Below are 14,197 nucleotides of genomic sequence, written 5' to 3'. Positions count from 1 at the left end.
GGTCTGTCATGGGGCACTTACAAAGTCACATGCAAAGGGCAGTATAAAGCCACCGGTTCAGCATATCTCTGGAACGCAAGAGGAATCCAGAGATTCAAACTTGCAGCCATGATGCTGTGACCGGTCAACACCAGCTACGAAGTCATAACAGTAACACTGTAGAAAAAAAATAATCCAACAACCACAGAAACGCCTACCTTGATTTATACAAGCAAGGCCATCGTGAGACATCCATACTATGTTCTGCACCACCATGCCACCCGTATACTAACCTCTATAATCTAAGTAGACTCACCAAACACTTGTAGACCTGCTTATTCATGCAACTATCTAAATCAGCCAATCATGTGGCAACAGCGCAATGCATAAAATCACGTAGATACAAGTCAGGAGCTTGAGTTAATGTTTACATCAAACCGGAATTGGGGGGAAAACGTAACACTGATTTTGACCGTGGCATGATTGATTGTGCCAGATGGGCTGGTTTGAGTATTTCTATAACTGCTGATCTCCTGAGATTTTCTCTAGAGTTTACTCAGAATGGTGTGAAAAATTAATGCATAAATTGTACTTTTGCTGAGATGTACGTCGCTTTGGGCAAAAGTGTCTGATAAATGAATAAATGTAAATGTAAAACAAAACATCCACTGAGCGGCAGTTCTGCGGACAGAAACGCCTTGTTGAAGAGAGAGGTCAAAAGAGAATGACCAGACTGGTTGGAGCTGACAGAAAGGCTACGGTAACTCGGATAACCCTTCTTTACACCTGTAGCGAGCAGAAAAGAATCTCAGAATGCACGACACGTCGAAACTTGAGGCAGATGGGCTACAACAGCAGAAGACCACACCAGGTTCCACTCCTGTCAGCCAAGAACAGAAAGCTGAGGCTGCAGTGGGCACAGGCTCACCACCAAAACTGAACAGTTGAAGACCAGAAAAACGTAGCCTGTTCTGATGAACCTCGACTTCTGCTGAGGCACACAATGGTCGGATCAGAATTTGGCGTGAACAACATGAGTCCATGGACCCAACCTGCTCTATATCAACAGTTCAGGCTGGTGGTGGTGGTATAATGGTGTGGGGAATGTTTTCCTGGCACACTTCAGGACTGTTAATACCAATAAATCATTGCTTTAATGCCTCAGTCTATCTGAGTATTGTTGTTGACCATGTGCATCCCTTTATGGCTACAATTTACGCACCTTCTTACGACTACTTTCAGCATGATAATGCACAAAGCAAAAGTCATCTCAAAATGGTTTCATGAACATCACAATAAGTTCACTGTTCTTCAGTGACCTTCCCGATCACCGGATCTGAATCCAATAGGACACCTCTGGGTTGTGGCAGAATGGGAGATTCGCAGTATGAATGTGTAGCTGAGAAATCTGCAGGAATTCCATGATGAAAGGATGTCAACATGGAGCAGAATATGAAAGGAGTGTTTCCAACATCTTGGAACTTCCTTTCCTGCCTGAACACTCTCTACGCTGATCCCTAAATCATATGCCCTTTAAAAAAAGCTATTCTTAGCTCTATAATATATATAAAGTTCCTTCCTTAACCAAGCACCCTGTGCTTTAAACAATATACCCTACAGTATATCTATGCCAAAGACTCAAGTCACTGAGTAGTGCAGTTGTTAAGAAATCTTAACCTGAGTATTGGTTTACTCTTCATTCCCTCCTGTAGTACACATTTACATTTAATTCATTTAGTTGATGCTTTTCTTCAAAGCAACTTTAAGTGTTAATCTTCCTATGCAATTTACTCATTCATAAAGCTGGGTTTCTTTTTCTGGAGCAATTCAGGGTAAGTATCTTGCTCAAGGGTACTGCAGGGTACTACTGTAGCAGGGAGGATTCAAACCAGCAACCTTTGGATCCAAAGATAACATCTCTAATCACTACACCATCAGCTACCCCCCATATGAGCAAGAGACTTATAAATAACACATCATTCTTCCTATACCTAACATCCTGAACCAGAGAGCAGAAGAGAGAGAGAAAAATACATTATAAATCCACAGAAGTACCCCCAAATAATTCATGTAGAAGCGAATTAGGTCAAGTTCTCCTAAATTAACCCATAGGAAAAAAGAGCAGAAAAATTCTAGAGCACGTGCAATAGTTGGATTTGTACTCTTACCAACAAAAATCCCTGAGGATAAACTAGCCGTGCCGTGAGAAATACCCTCCGGAGCCCCAAAGTACAAACTTTCACATAAGAGAAAACAAGCTCAGACACGGGCAACAAAAAATGTACTTTTCTTTCTGGCAAAAAGTGCCAAAATAAAAGAATAAGTTAAATTTAACCATTCACTGATCACAGTATATTCTCTGGAAGACTATCTTGTAAAAACCGGAAGTAAGGAATCGTATTAATGAGAAACGGTATTAGGGATCACAGCCATTCCAATGAATCACGAAGTAACAGAATAATACATGGAAAAAGAAAGCAGACATTATACCCAGTTTAACACGAGAAGTGGGGATTGAAGAACATTTCTTCTTGATCAGCCCAAAATACCTCTTTGTATCAAACACCTTTCCCCCTAAATTATCCACAACAAGCAACCATGTCTCGTGATGTAAAGAGAAAAAGTGAATATTTTGTCAGGGGAGATACTACCACAGTGGAGATAGAAGCTCATGTTGGTCACCACTGTCACTGTATCAAAAGCATGTCTGAGTATGAATTCCTTTGTAAGTGTTTATGTTTTAAACATAAATCTAACCCTACGAGGGTCATAGGTTCAGATGAGTGTTCTAAACCCCCATGCATACACTATGTATCCTACATAATGTATACTGAAAAATGATTGAAAACAGTCAGCACTACATCTTTACAAGTAAGGTTGCTGGCTGGAAGGGTTTCAAGGGAAAGAGCATGTCTTGACACATTAGGTATCTACTTGTATGAGGACTCCACCACACATTTATTCATTCAGCTAATGCTCTCCTCTAAAGCAACTTACAATTATTCACCCATTTATACAGTTGGGTGATTTTAGTGGAGCAATTCATGGTAAGATTCAAGGGTACTACAGCTGGAGGGGGGATTCGAACCTGCAACCTTTAGGTTCAAAGGCAGGAGCTCTAACCGCTATGCTATTAGCTGCCCATATCTCACACTCCTCATCCACATACTGTATAAATACAACTATTTCCCATGTTATTGCCCTTCCTGAGGCCCCCCTCAACCACCCTCACAGGATCCATGACAGGTCGGACAGCCCAGTGCAATGAAGACAGACTCAGCTGCAAGATGAAATCAGGGTTCCCAGTACTTCTACTGTATTTCAGAAACCACATTAATTCACAAGTTCATAAATAAACAGTCCTCATCTTTCACCCTGCCTGCAGTGCATCAGGAGATGGGTGAGGAGAGTACAGAGAAAAGACACAGTACACCAGCTTATTAACACATAAATACAAATACAGGCAGTCTGAGCATCGGCCTGCTCTGTGCCGACATCACATTTTAATAAATACAAAGTTTTTCTTCTCCACACACACAGAAAGGAGGGCAATTTTACCCTAAGCACCCAGGTTCTCTGTACCTCAGCTCATATTTCATGAGGCTGTCAGCAATTAACAACACAATTAAAAAAAATCCTTGGGAAAGGAACTGAAATGAAATGAATGGACAAAAGACACAAGGGGCCAGGTTACCATTTAAACACTTCTATTACATGTGAATGTCAGTTCAGGCGGGGGTGCGGTGGCGCAACGGGTTTGGCCTATCCTTGTTCTCTGGTGGGTCTAGGGTTCGAGTCCCGCTTGGGGTGCCTTGCAATGGACTGGCGTCCCGTCCTGGGTGTGTCCCCTATCCCCTGTGTTGCCGGGTTAGGCCCTGACTTGCCGCGACCCCATTTGGGACAAGCGGTTTCAGTGTGTGTGTGTTATTTCAGGTACTTTGAAACTTTTTTGAACGTGAGGGGGGGTGAGCCCAAGGGACAGTTATCGTCCAGCCTCATGGACACTGCCCATAGCTGCCTCACTGGTAAGGTCTTCGCATGCATGGACCAGGCTGCAGCCAGTGCACATTGGCATGTTTCAAACTGTGAAGGAATTGTTTACTCTAAGCATTCAAATTGATCATCTGCATAATTTTATCTAAAAGCTATATAAAAGTGTAAATAACTAGAAATGTATGATCAATAATAATAAATACGAATAAACCATTGCGCACAGACCGTGGCTGCAACAACAGCTCCAAAGCCTTCACACCCTGTTTCTCACGAAAGACAAACCGTTTTATAGAGAAACTCTGCTCTCAAACACATGAGAAAAAAAGCATTTTCAGGTAATTAATGACCAGTGTTTACATGCTATGAAATTTTGATTATGAGAAATCATTAGCAGTGTGTACAAAGGCAATGATTGGATAAAAGGGCAATTCATCAGAGATATCCCACTCCTACAGTTTACAATGCCTTGCCAAGCATGTAGTGAGAGAAGGAAGGCACTTTTTGCCCCTTTTTAACCCATTTTGCCCCTATCTCAGCACTCCAGCTCTCCTCTTTCAACCCTCTAGCTCTGCGGCAGCTGAGACACAGAGCTGCAAAGACCGAAACACACAAAAAGCAAAGGGGAAGGACCAAGGGAGCATAACCTTTCAGGAACAATAGTTTACCTAGTACAGTCTGCTTTCTTAAATGCAGCCAACTAAGCTCTAATTTCTCACACACACACAGTCTGAAACCGCTTGTCCTGAGTGGAGTCGCGGTGAGCCAGAGCCTAACCCGGCAATGCTTGGTGTATCTCTCTCCTTGCAGGGCCGGGAGAGATGCACCCAGGGCGGGACGCCAGTCCGCCGCAAGGCACCCCAAGCAGGACTCGAACCCCAGACCCACCAGAGAGCAGGACCCGGCCAAACCCACTGCGCCGTAGCACCCCCCATTCTAAATTTCTACTATATTTAAAACTAGCCATGCAACAGTGCCACACCATGCCAGTGTGGGCTCTTTTTAAATTCTATGACCACATGATTCTCTGTTATATATGACCGGTTATATGAGACACAGCATACGTCTCTGAGATTATGTTTCACCGCAACGTCTGCCCCAGCCTGACCGATGCACGCACTCACCCAGGCCTTTAGGAGTGATGCCGCTGCTCTCCTGTGGATTTATGGCCCAGTAGTAGTACTTGAGGGTGTGCATAAGCTGCAGCACGGTGCCCACACGCCGGATGGTGCTGTAAATAGTAGCTGTACCGATGAACTCCGCTGAGAGGTAGGTGTACAGCGACAGCTGGACCTAGAGGGATTTTACACATTTCAGCAACAAAATTTGGTAAACGGAAATGCTTCTGAACAGCAAAATCTTTGTCCCATATGGATCCAAAACACTCAATTATCACTAATTGTCATTATCATTCATTCCATTATTCAGCTGATGCTTTCCCCCAACCGTACAACTCGCCAGATTTTGCAGCTGGATATTTTGAAGCAATTCAGGGTAAGAAACATGGTCAAGGGTAGTAAAGCAGAACCTACTTTGGCATTTGAAATGGAAACTTTCAGTTACAAGGCCCTTAACTACTACATTATTGGAAAAATCCAGGAGGACCCACTCATTTCTGGACAAACTCATTATGGAACGTGCAGCATATCCCCAATTCTTACATTACCAATGCAGCGATCGTCTTTATTACTTGTCTCTCACGTCACTATCACTTTCTAAGAGATGTCACGCTCAACTCGAGACTTTCCTCATTTATTTTAGCACCCTCTTTAATTATTCATGAAGTGTCCCACTTCCAAAGCGGCCAGCGTGTGCTCTGTGCAAACCCATCTCCGCTGATACGCCTCATCTTCCTTTCACAGGTTGTTATGAAGTGGGCCAAAATTTAAGAAAACTTCTCTGCGCTTAAACTAATACGGTGACATGCACTGAGGAAGAATGCTGAGGAAATTTTTCAAGTGAGCTAGTGAATACCCATTAATTCGCTGTGAGAAACTGCTCTTCCAATGGGCCTTTGCAGAGATTGGAGTTATGTTGTCTCACCAAGTCTGGCCCAAGCTATTGAAGCTTTTAATAACCAAGTGAACCTAAAGAATATCATTCTACAAAGGCACCTTCAGCAGCTTCTGTTACTGCGCAATTTGAATGGAGCTGGAGACAGGAAATTGATGCCCCAACACAAAATCACCAAAATATCCATGGACAGTGAATCACTGCAGTTTAAATAATAGCTCTATGACCTTGATCAGTGTCATTTGGAAAAAAGTGGGATACACTGGCACATGTCTGCTGTGCCACATGTGTTCCTAGAGACATGACAGCTGGTAGCATAGTGGTTAGAGCTGCTGCCTTTGGACCCAAAAGTTTCAGGTTTGATTCCCCCCTGTGGCTGTAGTACCCTTGAGCAAGGTGCTTACCCTACATTATTCCAGTAAAATTACCCAGCTGTACAAATAGGTGTACTGTATTAATATATTATGTAAGTACCTGAATGCTGTAAGTCACTTTACAGAGAAGCACCAGCTAAATGAGTAAATTTAAATGTAGAGCACATTTGAAATTTGTGAAGCCTTGGTAAACTCACCTTGGTTGGTGTGTGAATCCAGATGGCTGCATTGAACAAGATGTGGTCACACAGCTGTTTGAGCAGGGGTGCTCCATGGGTCAGGCCATCCAAATATTTGGCAAAGGAGAGGAACTGCTCCAGGACTGCCTGGGTTATGTGTATCCTTGATGACTAGGGACAGAGGATATCAGTTAATCCATAAGAAGAACTTGGTATGTACAGTGCTGTGAAAAAGTATGATCCCCCATCCTGATTTCTTCTATTTTTGTTTGTGTCTCATACTAAATTACCCAGTAACACACTATGCCAAAGTTGAAAGATATTCCAGAAATGGTGAGGAAGAAAGTGATTGAAATACATCAGTCTGGGAAGGGTTACAAAGCTATTTCAAAGGCTCTGGGACTCCAAAGAACCACAGTGAGAGCCATTATCTCCAAATGGAGAAAAAAACGGCACAGGAGCGGCCCTTCCCAGAAGTGGCCGACCTTCCAAAATTCCACTAAGAGCACAATGATGACTCATCCAGGAAGTCACAAAAGAGCCAAGGACAACATCGAAGGAATTACAGGCCTCTCTTGCATCAGTAAAGGTCACTGTTCATGACTCCACTATCAGAAAGACTCTGGGCAAAAATGGCATCCATGGAAGAGTGGCGAGGCGAAAACCACTGTTAACCCAGAAGAACATTAAGGCTCATCTGAATTTGGCCAAAACAGACCTTGATGATCCTCAAAGCTTTTGGGAGAATGTTCTGTGGACTGTTCTGATGAGTCGAAAGTGAAACTGTTTGGAAGACAGGGGTCCCGTTACATCTGGCGTAAACCAAACACTGATTTCCACAAAAAGAACATCATACCTATGGTCAAGCATGGTGGCAGCAGTGTGATGGTGTGGGGATGCTTTGCTGCTTCAGGGCCTGGGCAACTTGCAAAAATCGAGAGAAATATTAATTGTGCTCTCTACCAGAACATCCTAAAGGAGAATGTCTGGTCTTCAGTCCCTAAGTTGAAAGTCGAGCATAACTGGATAACGCAGCAAGACAATGATTCAAAGAATAGGAGTAAGTCCACCTCTGAATGGCTCAAAAAAAAGCAAAATTAAAGTTTTGGAGTGGCCTAGTCAAAGCCCCGACTGGAACCCAACTGAGATGCTGCGGCAGGACCTTAAACGGGCAGTTCATGCTCAAAAACCCTCCAATGTGGCTGAACTAAAAGTAGTTCTGGAAAACAGAGTGGGCCAAAATTCCACCGCAGTGCTGTGAAAGACTGATCTCCACTTATTGGAAGCTTTTGAGCGCACTTATTGCTGCTAAAGGTGGCACAACCAGATTTTAAGCTTAAGGGGGCAATCAGTTTTTCACATGGGTGACAGGCCTAAAAAAATAAAAATTCAAAACTGTATTCTGTGTTTACTCAGGTTGCCTTTGTTTTATGTTGTATTTCGTTTGAAGATCTAAAACTATTTATTATGAGATATACACAAAAACAGAAGAAATCAGGAGGGGTGCACATACTTTTTCACAGCACTGTAGCTTATAAAGGGAGAGCCTGCTTGGGGCTGATGACCTTTTGGCCACAATTTCTATAACTACAAATAGGTAAGCCAACATGGTATATAGGATGGGCCCTTGCAGTATGTTAGAAACCACAAAGTAAACTGATTTCATCATCTCATCAATCCCCTGATAAATAGCACATCATAACTCTGATCATGAGGTGACAAAGAGGGACAGGTTCGACATGGAGCGAGGCCTTTAGACTCAGTGTTAAAGAGTGAAGAAGCAGCAGCAGCAGTTCCAAGTGCTGAAGCGAAACACATCCTTGGTCAACAGACCTTGAGCACCAGAGAGAAGTGTTAAGTGCACATGCAAGGTCTGGTTCCTGTCTAGTTCATCATGAAAACTGCTTTTTCCCCCTCTGCCTTTCCTCTTATTTCTTTGATGACCAATGCAAGGCAGAGTAAGCCATAGCTAACGGTTTTAACGTGGAAATAATGCCAACATTTTTTATATGAAATAATTTTCTGGAGAAATAGGAAGGAAAACATTTTGTAGCAATTTGAACAATTGCCATAAAAGTTTCAGTTTGAACGCCTTGAAGAAAATTCAATGTCGAGACAAATGTTTTTTTTTCATTGCTTTGGCTTAAAAAAAGTTAAAAAGTTTTTTTTTTAATGAGCTTGGGCAGTGCCTTTTGGACCGAATCATTCAGAACACAAGGCTGAAGGGATGATATGCAAAAATCATAAAGGAGCTGAGCCAGGTACCTTCTCCAGGAGGTAGCCGATCACCAGAAAGCCCTTCCCACCCAGCATCTGCTCCTGCATGGCCACAGAGCTCTTCAGCAGCTCAACTAGGAAAGCAAGGAGTGTGGCGCTGCAAAACAAACCAAAATTAATTTCCACACGCACTCCGAAGTCAATCCCCGGTGGCAGTAGGCGAGTACTGGTAACACCGCGTTCCAAGCTGAAACACCAGGGAGAAAGTCGTTTTGTACCACAGAAGACAGTCGACTCACTACGTATCAGGCTGCGTAAATGAATTTGTGACCGTGCCTCATGTAAAATCGCTGTACATAAAGATGACTGATGAGTGAACTCACCACTAATACGACAGGTTAAAAGCATTTACTACTCGTCTCCAGCTCTGCTGCTTGTCATCCCAAGTGGAATGAGTAAATTAGGCAATTAAGGCGAAAAAGTAGAAATACAAAAGCGCAGTATTGCCAAAAACATGGAAAAATTAAGCACTTTCCAAAGTTGTGAAGACATACAGTGAACAAGAAAAATGGCCCGATCAACATGTATTTCAGACCCCTGGGAAACATAATCCAGTTTGCCCAAATCTCCTGCTTAACATTGTGAAAACAATATCAAAAAAAAAAAAAAAGCTGTGCAACACATTTCAGAGAGCTTCATGCCTTCTTCCTCCTCCTCTCCAGATGAGGCTTAAACTGTGGAAGAACCCACAGAGGCCTTGAACCCTTTCCCAGTTGCCATAATTAAACACTCTTTTGCACCAGCTTCTAGAGACACACTGAAACAGTCTCTAAAGTCTGAGAAGTTCGATGTTTCACCGATAAAAGGCTGGCTGAACTGCACAGTATTTGTCTGAACATCTATACTGTACATTTCAACAGAAAAAGAAAAGATAAAGGAACACACTGAGAACTGAACTGCACAATGTGGATGAAAAAAAGTTTTTTCATCAAAGTTTTTTTTTTTACAAAACAAATTACATTTTTGCAGCGACAAAATCCACTCACCACACAGCTGTCTCCACCTGGCTGTCATTCTGCTGGCGATAGTCGAGTTGTGCGAACAGCGGGAAGAGGACTTGGATACCACCAATGGAGTGGATGGCACTGTGGATGGAGTGCGTGACGATAGCCTTCACGTCCTGTGAGATGAGTGACAGGAAACTTCTGCTCATGATTCACCCAGAGACAGAACCCTGAGGATAGCATCTCACTGCCAGTCACTGGCTAAACAAAGCCTCATATACAACATCCAGCATAATGAGGACAATCTCGTTACTTGGTCCTGCCTTTTGTGTCAAGCATTGTGCCTGGAGGTCATCTGATGACACTGACCTGCAGCATGAGGGCATGAGGTGAGTGCACAAAAATGGAGGGGTTCTCTTTCGGTGAGGACTCCAAGCAGAGCTGAGCATCAGTGGCCTTTGCATTGTAGGTGAAGGAGATGCTGCTCGCCAGCTTGCCGTCATACAGAACCTGCTTGTGGTGCTCAGCAAGATGGAGGTCGCTTTCAGATTTGAACTTGAAGGTGCTCTGGAGAAGTTGCACAAAAAGGGCAAGAGATTGAGATAGGATCAAAAAAAAAAAAAAAAAGTGGCGAGGAATCTCATACAATACCATTTATTCTTATATTGCACTCTATCCTGAAGGCAGACTCAGAGCGCGTTCAAAAGGTTACAGGTAAAACAAATGGCAAACCATAACATAAAACATACTCCTAAGAGACACTACATATGAAAGTAAAAAAAAAACAACAAAGATCATATGGAGAAATCAATGAATACTTAAATATAAAAAAAAAAAAATTCATCACAAATATACTTCATGATGACAAAGCGGCTCATCTTTTTCTGTCAGCAATAAAAAAAAAAAAAAGTGTTTAAACAACTATTTTTTTTTTGCAAAACAGCACACCATCTTTTCAGTATATAAAATTTCAGACAACAGAAGCTCAAGAGCACAAGATGGAGATCAGAGTTAACCGGAAATAATTTTAACAAGCAAATCAAGTCAAGTACGTGGAACAAACAATAGATGAAACTTCTTGTGAAATGAGTAGTGATGATCCAGAGAGATCAAACTTTCATTCCTCTTTCACTGCCAAAAAAGCAATTACATTCAGTGTGTCTACACAGGTCATCCTGTGTTCTGCACTGCCACATCAATGTTCTCTGGTCTGATCCTCTCTGGGGTGACTTTGAGGCCAACATGCATAAAACACAGCTGTCAGGCACAAGATTTTGAGCTGTACAGAAGCACACATTGCTGCCTCTGGAGAAAGAGAATACTTAAATACATTTATATTTATTCATTTAGCAGTCGCATTTCTCTACGACGACATACAGTACATCTCACAGAAAAATACAATGAGTGCATTGCATCAACAGATATAGACTTAGATTAAGACATGTGATTCTAAAGTACAGTTAATTTGTTACTTTCCACCATATGAACCAATGTACATCGCAGGAGTAGCTGACTAAAGATTCATCTGCTATTCAACAGTCTGATAGGCAGGAAGAAATGCTTGAGGGAATGTGTGTAGCTCCAGGCGGAAAGGAGAGGAAGAGCTGAGCATCATGAGTGTAGCAGTGGTAGGAGATCTTATGGGAGGTGATGACAGGGCTGAGGGAGAAGGTATAGACTGAGAAGAGTCGGGGGCCCAGTACCGAGCCCTGTGGGACACCAGTTGAGAGAGGCTGAGGGGATGATCGGGAGCCCCTCCAGACCACTTGGTAGAATGTCTGATGGGCAGGAATCAAACCATTTCAGTGCAGTTCCTTCGATGCTGAGCTGTCCAAGAAAGGAGAGTAGAATTTGGTGGTTCACAGTGTGGAATGTTGCAGACAAGTCGAGGAGGATGAGGACCGAGGAGAGGGAGACAGCTCTAGCCAACTAGAGAGCATCTGACACTGCCAGGAGAGCTGTCTCGGTAGAATGTCCAGCTTTGAATCCAGACTGATATTCGTCGAGGAGATCATTCTGCGTGAGGAATACCTGCTCTTCCCACAATGCTTCTGAATCACACACAGTAAGATGGTTTTGGTATGCTTCACATTTGTGACAAGGCGTCTGTTTCTAAATAAATACGTGTAAAAAGCATGTGAGAAGCAGAAACATCTGCTGACTCCATAGAAAACTGATGATTTCACAACCCCACCTTACAAAACCAAGAAGGTTCATATAGAACTTCCTAATGAACCCTAAATTTGACTGCAACAGCCAGTAGTACCTCTTCAAGACTGATCTACAACAATAATAAAAACAATAATCTACAACCATTCACAGATGCAAATAGCAAAGTGGTTAGAACCACCACATTTCCCATGATTCAAACCCACCTCCTGCTGTAGCACCCTTAAGCAAGGTACTCTCCCTGAACTGCTCCAGTAAAACATTGCACGACTATACAAATGGATAAAAATTGTATGAACAATTAACACTGAATGAGTAAATGTAGCATAAATGTAAATATGCTGCCCTTTTTATCCCTGAGGCTGACAGCTGAGCACTATAGACGTAAATTTGTCCAAGTTAACTGAACAGTCAGAAAAACAGGTGGCTTTGGGCCTCAGATTCTGGCTTCAGTCTATGAAGCCGAGAGTCCCATCTCTTTCCAGAGCTCCCAAAGCACCCGGTCTAACTTTTCTAGTTTACCAACATGAGCCTTCCATTTGGAACAGAATAACAAAGTAACTGAACACAAACGACAAGGGCTTCCAGGAAAACAGCTGAGGAAAATTCATAAAGTATCGCAGCACACAAATCTCATCAACTGCTGGTAAAAAGTTCAAGGATGTCATGCCGGGCAGTAGACCGTGATGATGCCAGCGTCATCTGAACACTAAAAACTCCAAGACACGTTGGTGTTGCCGGCCCTGATAAGCTCTCTCTAGGATGCCGGACTACAAAAAAAAAAAAAAAAAAAAAAAAATCAACACAGTAAGTTTTATGAGAAACTTGGTCATCTGATAACATTTTCCTTCTGCTCAGTAAAAAAGTTAAAAAGATACGTGGCCTGGGGACAATAAAGTATCGCCTCGTTGAAATTTAAGTACTTTCTTGCACAGTGCAACACATCAGGGTGGATGCCAAGATGTCCACTACGGGTGCGATCATTGCGGGGATGCCTGCATGCTGTACGGAAAGAGGGAAGTCAGCGGGGAAAAAGTACATAACAAAGGCACTGCTGGATCCTCATTAGCTAGAAGGCGCACTGAGACAGCTCCGAACTGAACTGCTGAAACTCTCTCTACTCTGTCTACATTCAAGAAGGGTCTGAAAACTCACCTTTTCCGGACTCACTTCGCCCATGATCTCTCAAGCTCACGTATGGTGTAAATGCTCATGTACCGTGACTTTATGATCATCCCCAGATAAGCCTTTACACAGCTGCTACTCTTGTATTGTATGTAAATGTATGTGCACCTTTTTAAATAAAAAAAAGAAAATTGTAGGAAGGTCCTTGTCCTAGGACAAGCGGGACAGAAGATGGATGGATGGATGGATGGATGGATGGATGTAGGAAGGTGATCAGGAATTGTCTATCCTGAGTTTTATGCACCTACTCATGCTATGAACATCGATGCATAAAGGGGAAAGAAAGAAACTAGGTTTACCGAAGAATCACGTGTCTGCAACTATGCCTCTCGATCTCCTAAGATGCTGCACAAATTGTATTTTCTCTGAGATGTACGTCGCTTTGGAAAAAAAAGCATCTGCTAAATGAATAACTGTAGATGAATAATGTAATGAATAAATGTAAACTGCGCCAACCTGCACTGGCCCCATAATCAGGTAGCGCACATAACATTTACACATACAAACATGCAAAGTGTCCTCAGACTGCATAACGGGATCTGGCAGGAGGCAGAACCACACCGTAGTTAGGATTACAGCTGGACAAGTGGTTGAACTTTGCAGGCGCCAAGTCTTCGCCAATTCAACCAGTTAATGAACGCCATCTAATGGACGGATGGACGAGAATTATGTGTGGGGTAGTGAGTATGAGGACTGAGGTAGAGGAATGGAGGAATTGGGTGAAGATACTCTGATTATACCCAAGATTCTTTTTTTGTTTTTTTTTGTTTTTTAAACTAACATACATTTGGGTGGGGGGGCGTAGTGGTGCAGCAGGCTTGGCTGAGTCCTGCTCTCTGGTGGGTCTGGGGTTCGAGCCCCGCTTGGGGTGCCTTGTGATGGACTGGTGTCCCGTCCTGGGTGTGTCGCCTCCCCCTCCAACCTTACACCCTGTGTTGGCGGGTTAGGCTCCGGTTCATCGCGAACCCACTTTGGACAAGTGGTCTCAGCCAATGTGTGTGTGTTTCAGGTCACCTTATCTCAACTTCTGCCCACCTTTTTCTTCCTGTTTTAAATGGACCACAAATGTAATTTATATTCATCAGGT

General features: G+C 43.0%; 1 protein-coding gene across 1 annotated transcript in view; it reads right to left on the bottom strand.

The window, feature by feature from the left end:
• Positions 1 to 14,197, bottom strand: part of LOC108941277 (neurobeachin-like) — a 227,076-nt gene that overhangs the window by 120,796 nt on the left and 92,083 nt on the right. Inside the window, exons 9-13 of the mRNA XM_029255523.1 lie at positions 10,126 to 10,323; positions 9,799 to 9,932; positions 8,801 to 8,909; positions 6,554 to 6,706; positions 5,094 to 5,262 (exon numbers count right to left, since the gene is read on the bottom strand). Coding sequence (XP_029111356.1) covers positions 5,094 to 5,262; positions 6,554 to 6,706; positions 8,801 to 8,909; positions 9,799 to 9,932; positions 10,126 to 10,323 — 763 coding nt within the window. The remainder of the gene's footprint in view (positions 1 to 5,093; positions 5,263 to 6,553; positions 6,707 to 8,800; positions 8,910 to 9,798; positions 9,933 to 10,125; positions 10,324 to 14,197) is intronic.

Source organism: Scleropages formosus, chromosome 10, assembly GCF_900964775.1.
Source record: "Scleropages formosus chromosome 10, fSclFor1.1, whole genome shotgun sequence".
NCBI lineage: Eukaryota > Metazoa > Chordata > Actinopteri > Osteoglossiformes > Osteoglossidae > Scleropages > Scleropages formosus.
Note: the sequence above shows the minus strand (reverse complement) of the source record. Positions and strands in the feature narration are given on the sequence as shown.